Here is a 19,582-nt window from a genome sequence, read left to right as displayed (position 1 = left end):
TTTTTATAAAAGCTATTTTAGTAAATATTAGATATATATCTAGATAAATAAGCCTTAGTTCTTTTTAATTATTCTAACTTCTACTAACTTCTTTTCTATCTCCCTAGGTTATTAAAAAATAGAAATATAGTTTTTCTTACTTCCATATCCTTTTTTAAATTAATAATATTTAGAATAATTTAGAATATATTAATAAATTTATATATATTAAAATTTCTCCTAAGAATAATTCTTTATTTCTAATTATAATGAAGTATATAATCCACTAGCTCTATAGAGTAGATAATAGGTAACTAAAAGCTTCCTATAGTTTAGATAATAATAGTAAGCTATAGCCTTATTTTAAAGGCTTCCTAAAGAAACTATATTCCAATATTATTTTAATATTTACTAGATATACTAAGTATCGATATAGAGATTAGATTTATACTAATATATTATATTTTAATCTTAATTTATATTAAACTATTCTAATAGTTTAAATCTATAATAGTTAGATTATTCTCTATAACCTATATCTTTACTTAATATTTAATACTTATATTAATATAGAATTATATACTTTACTAGGTTCTATTTATTATATTTATAAATATATTTATAAAGACTTAGATCGTACTACTATTAAATTTAATTTAGAAGGGATAAATAAAATAAAGTAGTATATATTAGGGTAATATATAGGTGCTATAGAGGTAGCCTAGAGACTATTTAGCTTCTTAATCCATTTCTATCACCCCCTAGTCCTTTCTTTAGTAGTTTACTTATTATTTTAATAGACTATAGTTTAGGACTAAAGCTAGAATACCTAAAATATACTAAAATGGATTAATAGATAAGTATCTTAGCTTAATACCTTCTTTACCTATAATAGAGGCTACCCTATAAAGAAACTTCTATATTAGAAGATAGTATTTTAATATATTTAGAACTATAAGTAAGTATTTATTTCTTTTAATCCAGAATATACGCTATTAATATTAAAAGATAAATACTAGAAGTTATAGAAATGGAAGTTAAAGTAGATTAGCTAAATATATTCTCTATTACTTATATAGAACGCTTACTATATTTAATATCTTCTTACTATTATATAAGGCCCCTAAAATTATTAAGACCTTAGAACTATTAATAGAGTTATTTAACCTATATTTTAGGGAGCTTACTATACTCTAGGGCTTCTAGTAAAAGATAATAAATAGATATTCTACTTTAAGGAGACCTACTAGCTATAAACTAGAACTATTCTTAAAATAATATTTATATTAACTCTATTATTTAGAAGTTTAGATAAGGATACTATTTTTAAAATTTAATCTTAATCTAGTAACTAGTTTTATAATAATTTTGTTTTATAAATTTTTTAAAGTAATCTTAATTATTTCTCTAATCAGACTATAGAAAAGATTTTAAAAAATTTAAATCTCTACTTTATCTATCGTCTACTCTAATAAGAAGAATATTCCCTTAAGGAGTTTAAGCTACTAATATTTAAAAATAACTAGGAAGAAAATAAAATATTAATAAACCCCCTTATTACTATAGAATTAGTCTATAACTAAGCTAAGTAGAAAATTTTAGCTAAGTAGCTAGAAGTATAACCTAATACTAATTAATAATAAGCTTATAGAATTATCTTAGAGGCTCTAAAGTAGATATTAGAAAAAATATTATTCTTTCTTAATAGTTCTAGTAATATTAGAAAGATATTTCTATATCGAACTATCTATATATATATATATAGCTAAGGCCTTATTATACTTTATATTATATTTATAGGTATTACTTCTACCCTTTTATCTAGGGGTAGAACTATATATAAATATTTTAAGATCCCAATCCCTATCGAAGATTATTTAATATATAATATTTATAAATTTTTTTAGCTAGTAGAGCTACTCTAGTAGATATTTTTACTTATTTAAAATAAGACTCTAATAACTTTGGCTTAAATATTTAATATTATTAATTAATTACTCCGTAATATTTATTAGGTTAATTTACCCTTTAGTAGTCTACTAATTATTTTAAGTAAGAACTTCTAATAAATTTTATCTATTATCTCGATAAATATCTAGTAAGATATTATTAATACTATAATATATAATATTAATATCTAGTAAGATTTACATATTCTAAATTTATATAAGAATATAAAATTTTAACATATTATTTCTAAAAATTAAGCTTTTATAGAGTAGCTAATAAGGCTTATTATTAATAAATCTCTATAGGGTTAAATTTAACTCCATTCAGTTATTAAATCTACTACTAATTTAATTACCTTTATAGACTAGGTATATCTAAATCTTATAGAGAATTTTACTAATTTAAAATTCTTTAAGGATTATATTATTATAATATCATTAAATAAGAATATATAGCTTCTTAACTAGTATTTCCTTATTAAGTTTCTAGAAGAAATACTTACTTAATATATAATTAATACTACTAATATTAATAATATAACTTATAAGAAAATCTTATAGAAATTTCTATAATCTCTAAATTTTAATTCTTTATTATTATTTAAGTTATACCTTAAGATTAGTATTCTACTAATACATTACAGAATTTAAACCTATCTAAAGGGCTCTATAATAGAATATATCTTATTTTATACTAGGCTCTATATTAATATTTTAAAATTTATATTAATAATAGAGATTTTAATAGGAATATCTATTTTATTTATTATATTTAGTATAAAAATAATACTTTAGATTTTCTATTTAAGCTCTACTAGTATTAATTCTTTATAAGGCTAGCTTTTATAATAATTATTAATAAAGCTTAGGGCTAATTATTAGAGTATATTAGGGTTAATCTCTACTCTCCTATATTTATATATAGTTAGCTATATATTATATTATCTTAGGTAATAAATACCAAACGAATTACTATTTTATTAAATTTAGAGGCTAGAAAAGAATTAGTTATAGCTACTACTGATAGATTAGATTAGAATATAGAGAGTAATATCCCTAAAAATATTCTAGTTTTAACCTTTTAATTTTTTATTAATCTAGACCTAGATTTATTTATTTAAAATATTATATATCGGGAGATACTTAAATATATTTATTTTATCCTTCTAGAGTTAAATACTTCTTCTCTATCTTTATTAACTTTACTAGCTTAATATTATACTTTAGTTAATCTATAATCTAATTATTCTATTTACTTTTAAAAGTCTTCCTATTTTAACTATCTTCTAATTAATATATCTACCTTAATTATTATTTAAATTATTTTATTACTACCCCCTTTACTATAACCTATTAGTCCCCTTAGCTTAGTAGCTAGAATTAAGTTTTTTAGATATTACTAGATATATTCTATAATTTTTTAGGTAGTGTTTATATTATTTATATAGAGGAGATATTAATAATTATAGAGTTTTATAATATTATAAGTAATTTTTTTATTAATAATTACTTTATTAAGGGTTATAATTAACTCTTTATAAAATATTAAAAAAATTAATTAGTTCCAACTTCTTAGACTAAGTCTCTATATATTTAATTTAGGGACCTAAATAGTAAAATATACGCTAATATATTAATTAGAATAATTAACTTATATATAGCTTTTATTAGTATAGTAGTTATAATTCTACTAGAGTTTACTAAATATCGAATTTTTACTATTTAATTTAAAACTTATTACTACCTACTATCCAACTTAGTCTCTAAAATATAGAGCTTTATTAAGTTTAATATTTACTATACTATATCTAGTAACCCCTATTAGAAGAATACTTATCTACTTTAAGTATCTTATCTAGTCTCTATTAATAGTTAAATTATTAGCTTTTATAAATATAGGGGTTACTAGTCCCCTATTATTAACTTATCATAGCTAAGCTACTTACTAGGAGCTTAAGTAGCTACTACCTCTAAAATAGTACCTAAATTTAGACCTAGTATACTAGCGTAAGTATTTGTCTTACTCCTTAGTAGATAAATATATAGCTAAAGCTTTATCTTATAGTAAAGAACTTAAATACTTCTACTATATTAATACCCCTATAATACTAATTAAGAGACTATATACTAAAGGTATTAAGTCTAGACTATTAACTATTATCCCCCCCTCCTCTACTCTTAATAATAATATAGTAATTGATTAAATTTTGGAGAAAACTACTAAAACCCCTATTAGTAAGAAAATTTATTTTAATTCTCTAAAATTAAGTTTAGGCTTAATATTATAAACCCATAAGGTAACTTCTTCTTCTACTAAAAAATTTAAAGATTAGGATATTTTCTCTATATAGTTTAAAAATATAGTAGTAGATTTAGATTTATTAGAAGACTCTTCTAATTTAGATTTAGATAATTTAAATAATTCTTTAAAGGATAATAATAGTAATATTATAGTTACTACTTTAGCTAATTTATATACTAATAAGCTACCTTATCTAAATAATAATATAAAAGGTAAAAATAAGAGTTATATTATAAAGAAATCTAGGTAGATAGACTAGATAATATAGCTTAGAGATAAATATTTAAGGTAATAAAATTATCTACCTCTAGATAAAATCTATAGTAGAAATTGAGTACTAAAAAACGGTTTAACTATTAGGTATCTAATATTAATTACTAGATACCTAATAAAGAGCTTTCTTAAAGTAAGAGAAGCCTATATATAAGGAAAGGAAGAAAAGTATCTAGGGAAAATACTTCTTAAATTAATACTAATATAAAGGACCTATATCTATAGAATACTATACTAATAATAGTATAGTTATATATTAATACCCCTAAGGCCTATATTATTAATATATAATACTCCATTATAGCGACTAAGTAGCTATAAAATACTTCTATTACTACTAGCTATAAGGTACTAATTTTATATTTATAACTATTAGGCTTAATAAAATAAAATTTTAAGCTTTTAATTATTTAATATTATAAGTATCTCTATATATAATTAAGTATTTACTACTAGATATTATTTACTAATTAGATAACTAATATCTGGTGGCGAGCGTAGCTTACTGCTTGAACTTTCTTATTTAGTGTAATGTTACGGAGTAAAACCTAGAGAAACCTGAGCCATCCGTCATAAAGTCCCGGGATCCCAGCCTTTGCACATCTCTTGCCCTGCCTGTCCAACTGTCCAACGAGATGCGCAACTGTGGACATCACGGCATTTGGTTGAGGCTGTTGCTCGTTTATCGGACGAACCTCGGGATAGCAAAAAGTTGTCTTGCTGAATAATCGACCAAAATATCACATGATCGGAACTTCCGAAGGGTCACGTGCGAGAACTGCCAAACGAACTGCATGGTCCACCGATTCCATGTTAGACGTCTAAGTACCGAAGCTTCGTTCTTTTAAGCATATCCAAGGCATTCAAAGCTCTTGGTGGTGCTGTGGAAATGATGATGAATGGTTGCTTGACATACTCTAAATCCTAGTATCCAGGATAGCCAAGAGATCACCAGGAGTTCTAAAGGATGAAGACAGCGTCAAACATTAAGCATCAAATAGGGCAATCTTTGAAGAGAGTTGATCGTCGAATATATTGGTAGCATATGTGCTGACGACACAGGGCGTTCTTTGGAAGATATCTCCACGAATTTGAAGTTAAAGCAAGCAATAACTAAGAGTGGTAGAGTAGCATCACTCTGTCTCAGATGCCTGCAAGGCGTTTGAAGTGAAATTAGATTTCCCACGGCCCTTACCGACGGAGTGAGGGTGTCTTATCAACAACTGCTTTTAAACGTCCAGGGTGGAAATTTTCTAACGGCTAAATTTGACTAGAGTCCGGGAAGCTCCGTGGGATAATAAACAGATAGTTAAAGTTCCGCTTTCTCCGAACACATATCCGAATAGAAGTTAAGAACCAGCGGGACCTCCTATATGTCGCATGTCAGGCACCTAGTCTTTAGTGTTTCCGGGTTCGCGGAAAGAGGGGCGCCAGCGCTGACGAATATATATCTTTCTTGGATAACATGAATGCAAGGGGAAGGAGGAAAGGGGAATTGGAGTGCAGATATCTGACTGCTTGAATAATGGGTCGTTGGGATGGATGCAAAGAGGCAGCTGGCCCACATTAGGGTGATGTTTAGCAGGTGTACGGAGTAGCAGTTAAAATGTTAGCATGATTCGGAGATGGCAGTTGTGGTGGAGATTCTTTTCTGCCTAACAGCCGGTTAGCTGGCGAGAGTGGGAGCTCCATGACGAAGAAGTGGAAAGCCAATGCTGGACAGGAGGAGGGGGGCCATATCATAATAATAATAACCCCTTTAAGGGTGAAGTATGTAGCTGATATAGTGTAGTTAACTTATGCCGCCCCACAGCCTATCCCTAATTGCAACGACAACTTGAGTAAAAGGCGGAGGAGAACCCCAGCCATGTCTTGGTCTGGTGGTCGAGCGGAAGAAAGCAGCCCATCCCACTGTTGCGTTCTCAGTACGTAGTAGCTTATTATTACTGGAGATGAGGGCGTCCGGAGAGTGCGCATCTCAGCATCCCACGGGTGTCTGGGTATATCCTGTGGCTGACCTACGGCCTCAAGCGCCAACACGGTCGAGAAGGCGGTGGCAAACGCCCTGTGAGTTCACATGTCCGTCGAATGGGAGAATAGACAGCTTGGACCAAGGCCATGGCGAGCCGTGTCGTTCAAAAGACAGAGCAGCGAATAGAAGATCGATAATGCAGAGTCGAAAGATGCGCGCAAGAAGAGCAAAGGCCGAGGATGGAGCCAGAGCTGGAGAAAGAAGTGCTCACGTGAGGCGGCTGAAGCGTCCCAAAGCAGCAGGTCGAACGTCGCCTCTTCTTTTACTACTCGCATCCACGGTTGGCCAACAGTTCCATCCCTTGGTTACGCTTCACAGCCACTCTCCCACTGCCTCAGCGGGAAAAGGATGCGCAGAAGGGATAGGGATAAGACAGGCAGATGGATGCACGACGGCGCTTCCGGTTGCTGGACGGCCGTCGCGCAGTGCGGATACGACAGATCACCTTCGCAATAAGACGCCACCGGTCTTGCACCTGCACTGTTCACGAAACAAACCTGACTAAAGACAGGCACCAGAAGCCAAAACGAACGAACTCGCAGGAAGGCAAAGAGACGCGCAAAATAAGTCGAGGCGGATGTACGGCGGTGGATCAGGTTCTGGGGCCGTTCAGCTGACCAATGCCGATCCTTCGGGATGGCTTCTAGAAGGCGACGCGAACTTAGCTGTGTAATTATCACGCAGGGAGGAGGGGTGTTAGAGGTAACTTAGTTACACGGGTGTGTAACTGGGCATGTAACAAAGTACAAGCAAAGAGCTGCAGGCTGGAGACGAGCAGCAGGAAGCAGAGCGGGAAAAGGGGGGGGGAGGGGAAGAGGAAAGGATGCGAGAAGTCGAGGCATGCCCATCCCAAGCACAAGTTATGACAAGTTTACTGATGAGCGCTGGCTAGAGGATTTTAGATTTCCAGGCGTTTGTCTACTGGGCTCGATCTATCGGTCTATTTAGATCTCATCTGATCCGAGCATCTGGGAACAGGTCAAAGCAGGATTTTTCTTTTATTTTTTTGGTTGTCCATGAAAGAAGGCGGCGGCCAAGGCTCTGCGATGTATGTACCTACCAATGGAAGAATGGAAGCAAAAAGACGCGGGAGAGAAAAGTAAGGTGAGAGAAATGAGAAAATACGGCGAGAGGGCCGCCAGCTTGACGGGCGTTTCAAGAGCTCCCTGTATCCCTGTGCAGGCTATTTCAAACTGGACTGACCGGTAGATAGATCACAGAAGCAACGAGGCGTGGAAGAAAAGGATAGCAGCGCTTCAAAATGAGAAGCCAGGGAAAAGCGAGAGGCAGAGGGAGCATGCCAGGGCCCAGGACGGCATCACCCGGGGGGGAGGGGGCCTAGGAGAGCCTCGGCGGTCTCGTCTCAGGCGGCAGAGCGAAGCAAACAAGACGCTATGCATGGCCTTAAACTGTTGCTGCTTATCCTTAAAACGGTGGCCAGCCCGCGGAGTTTCTTGGTGCTGGCCTTGACCTGCTTTGCAAAAAGGGCCCAGACGCCGGGTTTTTTTCACGTGGAATATTACGGGGTTGGGCTGTCCATGTATTCCGCTGGTATAAGGCCGCCATCCGGTATCCAAACGGCCAGGGGCCCGCGAGCGAACTCCACGCTCCGTCAGGTCGACCGCTTCCTCGCTGGTGCCAGAAGTAAGTGCCGCAGGGGGGAAGGGGGGAAGGGGTTGAAGAAGGGGGTTGTGGTCTGAAAGAAGGGAGTGCGTATTAATCTATACAAAGCAGACAAGTGTCATGCCCGCCATCGCCGCAGGCCGTGGATTGAGCCAGGACGAACTCAACGTCATCTCGAGATGCAAGCTTTCCCAGCATCCTGGCTAGATCGCAGAAGCCAAAAGCAAGCATAAAAAGGCCAGAAGCAGCTACCAGAAGGATCTTCCCAGCCTTTATTTCGAAGACGTTATATAAAGCCGCTGCCGCCAGTAGTTAGTTCTCTTGAGTATAATATCTAGTTGGCTTATATCTCGCCGGCTTCGTCCTGCTTTTCTTTTCTTCTCCGTCTTCTTCCCCGTCCCTTTTGCCTGGAACCGCAAATACGAAGCAGAGACTCGACCGAGCTCGAGATCCAGACACAAACCTTAACAACACAAGAAAAATATCTCGTCCTGCTTTTCTCTCTCTCTCTTCTCTTCTTCTTCTTCTTGTTCTCTTCTTCGCCTTCTCTACTTCTTCTTTATCTCCATCTGCGCCTTTATCCTGCCCCCTTCGCCTCCTTTATCCTCCCTGCTGTCCATCCTCAGAGTGCAGCTGTCTGCTACTGATTCTACCCATCACCATGGTCGCTACCAAACAACGCAAGGTCGCCATAGTGGGCAGTCGGGCCGTTGGTGAGTGAACCCAACGCCAGAGACAAGAGACAAGATACAAAGATACAAGAGACCACAGACTTGATATAGAAAGAATGGACAAACAAAAGACAAGATACATGATGGCTAACTGATGGCAGGCAAATCGTCGCTGACCGTCCGCTTCGTCGAGGGCACCTTTGTCGAGAACTACTACCCGACAATCGAGAACACCTTCAACCGCACCATCAAGCACAAGGGCCAGGACTACATGACCGAGATCGTCGACACGGCGGGCCAGGACGAGTACAGCATCCTCAACTCGAAGCACTTCATCGGCATCCATGGCTACATGATCGTCTACTCTGTCGCCTCCAGACAGTCCTTTGAGATGGTCACCGTCATCCGCGACAAGATCCTCAACCACCTCGTGCGTCTTTCTTCTTCTTCTCTTTATATTTTTTCTCAGCAGTTATAGTGATAAGTGGATGCTAACAGCTTCCAGGGCCAGGACTGGGTTCCTCTCGTGCTCGTCGGCAACAAGTGCGATCTCCCCGCAGACGTGCGAACGGTCTCTGCGGAAGAAGGCAAGAAGTTGGCCGAGAGCTTCAACTGCGCCTGGGCCGAAGCCAGCGCCCGCAACGACACAAACGTCTCCTCCACCTTTGAGCTGATGATTGCTGAGATCGAGAAGTCTCAGACGCCCAGCGAACCAGCGAACAACGGCAAGTGTCTCGTCATGTAGACCTCTCCGCGGGTCCCTCCAATCTTCCGACGTTCGCCTTGCCCTGCCGTTGCTTTCCTCCCCGTTTTACTTGCTTTGTTTGGGGATGGTCAGGGTCATACACGATTGATGTGAGGCGGCGGATGGCTTTACGGTGCGACTTACTTGAGCTTCGGCGTGTCACCTTCCACCCCATCCTCGATCAAACGATTGAACAACGAACAAACAAATCCAACCCGTCAACTAAACCAGTGACGATCACGGCTTATCCTCGCGACCTTTTCCTACCACTCGATCGACATCTCCTCGATACGAAACTACTGGGCTCTCTATCTACTGGCTGCAACATGGTTATACCCTTTGTTTCACTTTCACATTTTCTCTTTTCTCTTTCTCTTGTCTTTGTTCCTTTTATCTCTGCGTTGACTCTTCTTCTGTTCCTCGGGTCGGTCGGTTCGGCTTCTCTTCTTGCTTTGCTGTCTTTTCTTTTACACACCCCCCTTCTACTTTTATCCCTGGCTGGATTTAATGCTTCTTTTTCTTCCCCTTTTCTTCCCCTGCCAGGGCTGGTGGCTGACGCTGATGATGACGAGCATACCCCCTTTTCCTTACTTCTATTTCCTTTTCTTCCTCTTCATCTCTTTTCCTTCGTTTCATGGGACTATGGGTTGATAGACCAGCGTTAGAACGGATTGGGGTCAAGCACTGCGTGTATGTTATTTTATGTCATGTTTTTTTTTCTCATTTTTTTCCATGCTTTCCTCATGCCTCTCTATGGTAATAACAGTAATATCTAATTATCCTCTATATCTCTTACCTACTCGTCTGATATCCATCCCGCTGATCTGCTGTCTATCCCACCCTGTGCGGCTATCTTTGATATCAAAGCTGTTATCGTCTACCGCGCTTATCGACACGGCCCAAACGCCACGCCAACCGCACTTTTACCCCTCCAGTTTTCCTCGACTTTTCAACTCTCTCTCGGCATACAAAAAATAAAAAAAAAGGACCGCCAGGGCAGCGAAGAAAGAGACACTCGACAGTCTCTCAGTCGCAGTCGCTGCAGCCCATATTTCGTCTCTGCTCCGTGTCTGCTCGCAGAGAGTCCTTGTCTCTCGTTCAGCCCTGCTGGTTGTTGACGCTGGTTGCCAGCACTTCACCCCGCACTGCGATAACTAAAGATAGAAAGATAGAAAAGCTGCGTACGGCAGAGAGGTCAAGATGCTCGACATTGCAGACCTCATCCCCGAGCGAGGAGGAGACCCGAAGAAGGTCAAGGAGAGTCAGAGAAGACGGTTCGCCTCTGAAGAGCTCGTCGACGAAGTTGTGGCCTTGTACGAGGATGCTCGCCGGAGTATGTTGGCTCGATAACTACTGACTCATAGCATTACTGTGTGGGCTAACGTCTTTTTCTACAGCACGGTATGAGGCTACCCAGGTCGGATCAAGGATCAATGCCGTACAAAAGGAGATTGGCATGAAGAAGAGGGTTGGTCTTCGCGAAGAGATACAGTAGGGGACGTGTACGGACATGGCTAACAAACGGTCAATAGAATAAAGAGGATGCAACAGACCTGCTGGCGGAAAAGGCAAAGCTAGAAGAAGAGAAGAAAGCGATCGAGGACCGAGCAGTACAATGCGAACAGCTTCGGGACCGCCGGCTGAAGACAATCGGAAACTACGTCGACGACTCTGTCCCCGTCGACAAGAACGAGGACAACAACGCCGTCCTCCGCACCTGGGCGCCGCCAGACGTCAAGGTCGAGAAGCGAGACTGTCTCTCCCACCATGAAGTGCTCTACCGGCTTGATGGTTATGACCCAGAGCGAGGAGTCAAGATCGTAGGACATAGAGGATACTGTCTGACGGGCTATGGACTGTTCCTTAACCTTGCGCTCGTCAACTATGGACTTGAGTTCCTGTTTAACAAGGGGTATAAGCCCAATCAGCCACCGCATTTCATGTTGAGGAATTACATGGCCAAGACAGCGCAGCTGGAGCAGTTCGATGAGGAACTATACAAGGTTACTGAGAGCGAAGATCCAAGCACGGATAAGTATTTGATTGCTACGTCTGAGCAGCCCTTGTCCGCCTTGCACGATGGAGAGTGGATTTTGGAAAAGGAACTTCCTATAAAGTAGGTTATAGCCTCCTATTTATTACAGAATATGTTGTGGCTGACTCCGATAGATATGCTGGATACAGTACCTGTTACCGAAAGGAGGCTGGAGCCCACGGTAAAGACGCCTGGGGTATCTTCCGGGTCCATCAGTTCGAGAAGGTATGCATTGGAGCTCCCTGGATACGACTATCAAGGCTAACAACCATAGATCGAGCAATTCCTGATAACGAAGCCAGAGGAGTCATGGAAGGCCTTTGATGAGATGATCGATACATCTGAAGAATTCTACAAGTCGCTCAAGATCCCCTACCAGGTCATTGCCATCGTCTCTGGTGCCCTGAACAACGCTGCGTCCAAGAAGCTGGACCTGGAGGCATGGTTCCCCTTCCAGGGAGAGTACAAGGAACTCGTCTCCTGCTCGAACTGCACCGATTATCAGACCCGCGAGCTGGACATCCGGTTCGGCTCGAAGAAGCTTACCGACGTCAAGAAGAACTACTGCCACGCTCTCAACGCCACGCTGTGTGCCACCGAGCGAGCCCTATGCTGTATCCTGGAGAACTACCAGCAGGAAGACGTAAGTTTCGCCTACCCCTCCCGCGTTCTACCTCTTTGTGTCGTTGTTCTGACATATCCTAGGGTATCATTGTGCCAGAGGTCCTGCGCAAGTACATCCCCGGCAACCCAGAGTTCCTCCCATATGTCAGGGAGCTGCCCAAGGACACCACCTCGCAGAAGGTCAAGGCCAAGGGAGGAAAAGCCGATGCGGCAAAGGCGGACCTGGCCAAGGGCGTCGAGAACATGAAGGTCTAACCAATGTATTTCGCCAGACTACATACTTAGTGCCATGCTGGACAATGAACAAGTAACAAACAACTGCCAAAAAAGTACAGTACCGAAAGTATTGTTAGTCGCAGCCTGCATGAACTAGCGGCTTGTTCCTGGTCAGCAGCCAGGGGTCTCCCCCGACGCCGGGCGGAGGGAAGTAGATACAAGACATCCAGGGCCCTTTATAGATCAAGCCATAGGGCGCGTGCAGGCCAGCGTCGCTCAAAGTAGCCTCTGCCTCTCTACCCACCCACCAACCGGTTCGCTCTTATGCGCGAGAGATAAGAGACAATGGGATGGCGAAGAAGCGAGCTTTTTTTAGTCAGCGGGGCCGCTTTTAGCTGGAGCAAGCAGGAATTGAGCGATAAGAGTCATCTTCATGCACGCAGCGAACAACTCACGGCGGATGCGCTGACAGCTAGCTAGCTGGCGATATAAAAAAGCCCATCAGTCCCTCGTCCCGGCCTGTTCTTCTCCGCCTCTTCTTCTTCTTCTTCTTCTTCTTCTTTTTCTTCTGCTCTCGCCATCAGCATCACCGGAAACAGCCCTCCCACCATGTCTCCTCCGACAGAGATCAGCGGCGCCGCTCGCAACCTCTCGGACCAGGTCTCTACCAGCGTGAACCTGTCTGTCTCGCCCTCAGCAGCTCGTCCCTCTCCTCTCTCCAGCTTCGATGCCCGAACAGCCAGGCAGACCTCCGTCTCCCGCCCAAAGCTGCTCAAGCCCTTCGCTACCAAGGATATCAAGGTCCTGCTGCTCGAGAATGTCAACATCACCGGCCGCAGCATGCTCTCCGAGCAGGGCTACCAGGTCGAATTCCTCAAGTCATCGCTCCCAGAAGACCAATTGATCGAGAAAATCAGGTCAGTTCATATTTCTTATTCCTCTTTTCCTTTCTTTCGTTCGTTCGTTCTTTTTTTTTTCCCTCACAAAATCTATCTCCGATCCCGCAAAAAAAAAAAAAAAACGTTCGGAGAATTTTACGGCTGACGGAACTACGGAACTACAGGGATGTGCATGTCATTGGTATCCGATCCAAGACCAAACTGACCGAGAGAGTGCTCAAGGAAGCGCACAATCTGCTGGTCATCGGATGCTTCTGTATCGGAACGAACCAGGTCGATCTACAGTATGCCGCCAACAACGGTATTGCGGTGTTTAACTCTCCATTCAGCAATTCCCGCAGCGTTGCTGAGCTGATGATTGCCGAGATCATCACCCTTGCCCGTCAACTGGGTGATCGATCGCTTGAAATGCACAATGGAACCTGGAACAAGCTTAGCAATAAGTGCTGGGAGGTCCGTGGGAAGGTTCTTGGTATGATCCCCCCCTTTTTTACCTTTTCTTCTTTGTACTGATGGTGTTTTCAAGGTATAATCGGATACGGACATATTGGCTCCCAGCTCTCTGTCCTTGCAGAGGCCATGGGCATGACGGTCATTTACTACGATGTAGTCAACCTCATGGCCATGGGGACCGCCAGACAGGTGCCTACGATGCAACAGCTGCTCAACACAGCCGACTTCGTCACCCTGCATGTTCCGGAGCTACCTGAGACTAAAAACATGTTCTCCACTCAACAGTTCGAGCAGATGAAAGATGGCAGCTATCTTCTCAACGCTAGCCGTGGGAGCGTGGTCGACATCCCTGCCCTGATCCATGCCATGCGTACGGAGAAGATCGCCGGTGCAGCCTTGGACGTGTACCCCAGCGAGCCCCGAGGTAACGGAGATTACTTCAACAAGGATCTAGCACCCTGGGCAAGTGACCTGCGAAGTCTGAAGAATATCATTCTCACCCCTCATATTGGAGGCAGCACTGAGGAGGCACAGAGTGCCATCGGCATCGAAGTCGGACAGGCTTTAATAAGATACGTCAACGAGGGAACCACCCTTGGTGCAGTTAACATGCCCGAGGTCACTCTTCGATCTTTGACTATCGACGAGCCAAACCATGCTAGAGTTATTTTCATCCACAACAACGTTCCCGGTGTGCTGCGAAAAGGTTTGCGGCCCCCCACCGTAATTTCTTTCAATTTTCTTTTACCTCAAGACTAACTTGGCTCTAGTCAACGAGATTCTCGGTGACCACAATGTTGATAAACAGATGACTGACAGCAGAGGAGATGTACGTTATTTTCTCCCTGTGTAATTACCAAACGGTCAATTGCTAACACTACGAACTTCTAGGTTGCCTACCTGATGGCTGACGTCAGCAATGTCGACTCTGAAAACATCAAAGATCTATACGACCAACTAGAGGGCCTCTCATGTATGTGCACCTAACTATTACTATTCCTTCAAAACAAGTTCCATTAACTAACGAAACATTTAGCCCGGATTATGACCCGTATCCTCTTCTGAATAAGGCATCCCTGCCCTTATAGAACAGAAGTAAAAGAAAAAAAGCGTTAGCATATATATTTTTTTAAAATTCATCTTCATTAATACTTCAACCTACACAGGCCGGGATTTTCATTTTCGGGCGAGGAGATTTACTGGCAAATTGCTTTGAGTTGGAATTATGGATGGACGATGACGATTCTCACGGTCTCATGCATGGTTTATTTCTGTCTTTGCTACTTCTATCTGTTTATTCTTAGCTATCTTCAATTCAACATTGCCACAAACGGGCTCGACGGTTATGACGAATATCAGGATAAGCACTATACACCATCAGACGGTGACTTCATACCACCAAGTCGAGGCAAGTTGCTACTGTGTGCAGGCGGAATGAATGACGCGATAGACTTTAAGGTTGATTTTGGCAAATAAAAGTAGCCAATTATATAATGAGCCATACATCAAACTCTATATCTCTCCAATAAAATAGCTGCTAACGTTTTAACTACTGGGGCAATCGCATCAGAACCTTATTGCACTTATAGATATAAAAGTGCTCGACCCAGGCGATGTTGTCCGCCTCTCGAGGCAACAAGCTCTGCAGAAAGCTCAAAGCAAGGGATGAACGAGACTATTTATATCTCACTGAATGTGTGATAATTCATTTACCTATCACTTTCCTTCACCAATATTCGAATTACGCATCGCCCAAGAATACCTACACAGAGACACACTCAGCCAAAGGGTATCAACCATAATCTATTCTTAAATCTACAGTTTATCACCTCTACAGCCACTGCTCATGTCTTCTTCCACCGACCGGAGCCACATCCAGCGCCTTCTGGCCCGTAGCCGTACTAAACTGAATGGATTCAATAGTCCTCTCTTTAGACTGCCAGCAGAACTTCTGGCCATGGTAGTCAAGAACCTGGACAACGAAAACGACAGGATTGCCTTAGGATTTACCTGTTCCCGATTCTTCTATTCTGATGCCCTTAAGGATACCCTATCAAGCAAGGAATCAAGATTCAAGGGACTTTGCATGTTGGAGCGAAACGGGGAGTTACAGCATTGCTGCCGAGGGTGTTTAGCTGTTCATGGTCCCGAAGCCTTTTCTAGCTTTCAACTAAGCAAGCCGCCATCAGTACGTTATTGTATGATGACTGTGAAGTGCCTTAACTTGGGAATACACGGTGATTTCAGTTTTGCGGACGTCAAGAAGCTAGTATCGCAAGAGAGAGGAGATTGTGATACTAATTGGCTTCCCACGATATTTTCTTCGCCTGAGGTCACACTAGAGTATCATCTCCGCATATTCCCTCAAGGGGCAGACGTTGATCCTGCAGGTTTTAATTCTCTTATTAAGACCCTTAATTATGCACTCTGTCCACATATGCGTGCGAATCAACCGGGAGTACGTCTTCTATACGTTCGAAAGCCTGGCGCTGAGCCTCGCCCAGGATGGATAGATCCTTCCACAAGGTGTTTTGATTGCAAAACTGTGGTGACAGCTTGCGACTTGCCGAGTTCTACTCCTGGAAACGATGGCCGGGTTTGGTTAGCACTCAAGGTCAGTCGATCTATTGGAAGGCTCTATTCTCCACTAGAGCCAACGTGGCTTAACCAGTCCTTTTCTACCAAGATTTTTAATTGGGAAAGGTATAACAAAGTGAGAAGCAAATGGTGCCGGGACTTTTGGAGGGAAAATCCTACTGCTTACGTGGGCTGGGAGTGGCAGTTTGAAGAATATCTGCAGAACGTCCCCGTCCACCCATACATTCCCCCAACCGAGACAGGATATGGGCAAAGTAGGCTTACGCCTAATATCGGTGCGTCTTTTTCAAGAGAAGAGCAGAGAGTAAATCGCTGGCTGTATTGGTGCAATCTTATCCCAGAATGGGTGCATAGGAAGTTCGCGCCTGTCTATAGACTCGAGATCTCTAATTGGACGGGTACGACGGTGGTGAGTCGCAAATGTGGTGAAGTTCCTGAAGGAAAAGAAATATTGTAACTGATTTGCATATCATTGAAATATACTCATATTGGATTCGAGTAGTTTGAATGTAATAGTTTCTATCCCTAGAGAGTATAGAGACGCTGGACTTTGCGGTAGTGACGTATGAAGTTGAGAGGGATAAAATGACATAAATGTGAGGATTAAATGTTGCAGGAAGGAGTCACCCAGAGCGCCTGCCGCCGTTGAATGTAATAATGGATTCGCAGTTTCCTTAAGTTCGTGTTTAGATATGCCATTATATTCCCTATCAGACAACGGACCATCAATGTCCTTAGCCAGCGTCCTTACAGTTAGTGCATAACACCAGGAATTGTTTTTAATTCTAAGACTATGTCGTGGATTGCTGCATTTGCTGCCGTCGGGACTGGCGTTATCGCCGCGTGCGCTGTCTCTTCCGAGTTTCGAGCATGGCGTGCAGAAATGGAGAAGAAGAAGGAAAAGGAGAAGAATAAGGAGCTGGAGGAACGGGAGGAGAAGATTGTAGGCTGGGAGCAGGAGCTTGCGAGCCAGTGGTCCGACGTCTACATCGAAAGAAGGGAGCTAACGGGCCGCGAGAGAGTGCTCCTGCAGCGGGAGATAGCAGTCTCCCAGCGGAATGAGGCGAGCATACGCCTAAGTGCCGAAAGCCGCCGGGTGTGCGAGGAGGCCACCCGCGCAATGAAAACCATCAGCGAGTGGGAGGAAGCCCTTGAAGAAAGGGATACATTGCTCCGGCTAGAGCAGAGGCGGCAGACGTCCATCCGCAGGGACGTCCAGCAGAACCGTGGATAGGGGCGACGGCCCTCCTACCGGTGAATGGGGCACCGGTACCTTGGAGGGATCCCCCTAACGGTTAAGAAATCCTCTATTAAAGAGGTTGGTTAGGTCTGGCAAGCCTAGCTACACCAGCGAGAGTTCGCACTTTTACGCAGTGCTGGTGACGAGTAGCCATATAACAAAGGAATATGGTGAAACGAAGACGAACTCATAGCTTTATGGTCTGGGAGTTGAATCGACAGATATCCATTGACATAAGGATATCGCGGCGGATATAAACACCTGGACTCCATTAAAAGGAAGCATACCACCTCATGATAACTTCTTTAACGAAAAAGCACCCGCATGATATCCCCTACCATCCCCAACGATTAATCCACAATGGCGTTGTGCCTCCAAACTCTACGGATCACGGATAAAACAATGATGCCCGGAAAACCCTGGGAATCTCTTGAGTGGCGAAGTGATTCTCATGCCACATGAAGAGACCTGCCGAGTTTGCTTGAAAATCCCGGATGGGAATTAATGAAAGAGAAGAGGACAGAAATCTAGCAAGTAACTTAAGCTAGGCCGTGCAAAAACCGCAACATGAGATGGGCCATCCCAGAAATCTAGCAGCAAAATCCGGCAAGGAAGAGAAATGCATCCGAGAGCCGCCTGTGGAAGACATTTCTCAACAATTCTGCTCCTATCAGGATATTACTATGTTGAAGCCTGGGTATATTTGTTGATTGCAGCCGAATGCCTCCCAAAATACAATACTTGGATATCCAGGAGAAGCCACTCCCTATTCAGCGCTTGATGATCTCCTAGGGCATAAACCACTCAGCCACCTTTCAGCAAAAAACATCAAACAGAGCAGGAAAGGGGAAAGGTTATAATCCAGTATATCAAAAGACAAGAATCATACGAAACTCCGGGTCCTTCAACAGCGACGAGTACGGAGTATCAAAAGCCCCCGTTCAGCGACGACGAGAACGAAGCCAGCAAACCCGTCGTTGATGCCGAAGTCACATTACTGCCAAGAAGTGACTAGCCAATTGATTATATAAACATCCACGTTTTCACGTGACAGACTAGCTGCCCAGGTGCCCAGGTGAATCCATGGATGGATCTCCATCCTTCAGCCAACCACCCTAACTACTTACAAACTTGAACTTCCTTCTGCCACCTCACGAACAGACAACCATAGACACGTCTGTTAACCAGTTGCCTTACATCCAAGAAGTCTTCAAGATCATCATGATGATAGTCCCACCGAATATCTGCCAATCAAGCCTCATTCCGTTACTTACATGAGGACCTGCAAAGCTCACCCTTCAACTGCGCATAACTGAGTTCTCGCTCTTCGCCTTCAACCCTTCAGCCAAGGCTCCCTTTGATGGCGATACCGCAGATTAGCTGCAAGGGACACCGGACTCTACAGTCCGTTCACATATCCCCCTTATACCCATGTCCGGCTGTTTCGTGACTACACCAAGCTGTTACTAGCTGGTACTTTTGTGTCCTCTTTTGCGGCCTTCGCTCTTTTACAGCTCGAGCCTAAGATGTTGTTTACGCTGCCTTTTGCCCCTCTTGCCGTATAAGGCAGGAACTAATATATTACCTTTTGCAGAAGGAGAATGGGCGCAGCCGCTGGTTACCTGCTTCCTACCTAGGTAATCCACCAGACACGCCCTCAAAGTTGTTCCCGACGCCCTCGGAAATTGTTCGTTGAACAGATCTGCAAGGTTACTACAATATGGCTTGGTCAGCAACGGTTACCGCGCTTGCAGCGTGTGTTTCTGCCTTGGCAGCTGATATTAGCGCTCCCTGCGCTTTAATAATCTCCATAGGACCATATCCGACCATAATGAAAGGGAGAGAGCCCTAGAAAGAAGTGAGCAAGAACTGTGCGTGGGAAAGGAATCCCTGGAGAGGAATAAAGCCATTCTAGAGGCAAAGGAGGAGGATGCCGGAGAGCG

General features: G+C 42.2%; 6 protein-coding genes across 6 annotated transcripts; all 6 read left to right on the top strand.

Annotated features, from left to right (window-relative positions):
* Positions 1-8,496: 8,496 nt before the first annotated feature.
* TRV_00201 (uncharacterized protein) lies at positions 8,497-8,805 on the top strand (the record flags this gene model as incomplete). Its single annotated transcript, XM_003025588.1, has 1 exon — positions 8,497-8,805. One exon carries the CDS (start codon positions 8,497-8,499, stop codon positions 8,803-8,805), a length of 309 nt encoding a protein of 102 aa, XP_003025634.1.
* Positions 8,806-8,983: 178 nt separating this feature from the next.
* TRV_00200 (uncharacterized protein) lies at positions 8,984-9,574 on the top strand (the record flags this gene model as incomplete). The annotated part of the gene is made up of 2 exons (XM_003025587.1): positions 8,984-9,259; positions 9,335-9,574. 2 exons carry the CDS (start codon positions 8,984-8,986, stop codon positions 9,572-9,574), a joined length of 516 nt encoding a protein of 171 aa, XP_003025633.1.
* Positions 9,575-9,696: 122 nt separating this feature from the next.
* Positions 9,697-10,239, top strand: TRV_00199 (uncharacterized protein; the record flags this gene model as incomplete). The annotated part of the gene is made up of 1 exon (XM_003025586.1): positions 9,697-10,239. One exon carries the CDS (start codon positions 9,697-9,699, stop codon positions 10,237-10,239), a length of 543 nt encoding a protein of 180 aa, XP_003025632.1.
* Positions 10,240-10,774: 535 nt separating this feature from the next.
* TRV_00198 (uncharacterized protein) lies at positions 10,775-12,488 on the top strand (the record flags this gene model as incomplete). Its single annotated transcript, XM_003025585.1, has 6 exons — positions 10,775-10,907; positions 10,972-11,042; positions 11,107-11,690; positions 11,759-11,834; positions 11,884-12,252; positions 12,315-12,488. The coding sequence occupies 6 exons, from the start codon at positions 10,775-10,777 to the stop codon at positions 12,486-12,488; spliced, it is 1,407 nt and encodes a 468-aa protein (XP_003025631.1).
* Positions 12,489-12,799: 311 nt separating this feature from the next.
* Positions 12,800-14,788, top strand: TRV_00197 (D-lactate dehydrogenase, putative; the record flags this gene model as incomplete). The annotated part of the gene is made up of 6 exons (XM_003025584.1): positions 12,800-12,824; positions 12,955-13,366; positions 13,513-13,820; positions 13,875-14,507; positions 14,572-14,630; positions 14,693-14,788. 6 exons carry the CDS (start codon positions 12,800-12,802, stop codon positions 14,786-14,788), a joined length of 1,533 nt encoding a protein of 510 aa, XP_003025630.1.
* A 2,404-nt stretch (positions 14,789-17,192) lies between these two features.
* Positions 17,193-17,633, top strand: TRV_00196 (uncharacterized protein; the record flags this gene model as incomplete). The annotated part of the gene is made up of 1 exon (XM_003025583.1): positions 17,193-17,633. One exon carries the CDS (start codon positions 17,193-17,195, stop codon positions 17,631-17,633), a length of 441 nt encoding a protein of 146 aa, XP_003025629.1.
* Between the last annotated feature and the right edge of the window lie 1,949 nt (positions 17,634-19,582).

The sequence above is a fragment of the Trichophyton verrucosum genome (genome assembly GCF_000151505.1).
Source record: "Trichophyton verrucosum HKI 0517 chromosome Unknown contig00015_1.f1.exp, whole genome shotgun sequence".
In the NCBI taxonomy this organism is placed as follows: Eukaryota; Fungi; Ascomycota; class Eurotiomycetes; order Onygenales; family Arthrodermataceae; genus Trichophyton; species Trichophyton verrucosum.
The sequence above is the reverse complement of the archived record's forward strand: the minus strand, read 5'-3'. Positions and strand labels throughout refer to the sequence as shown.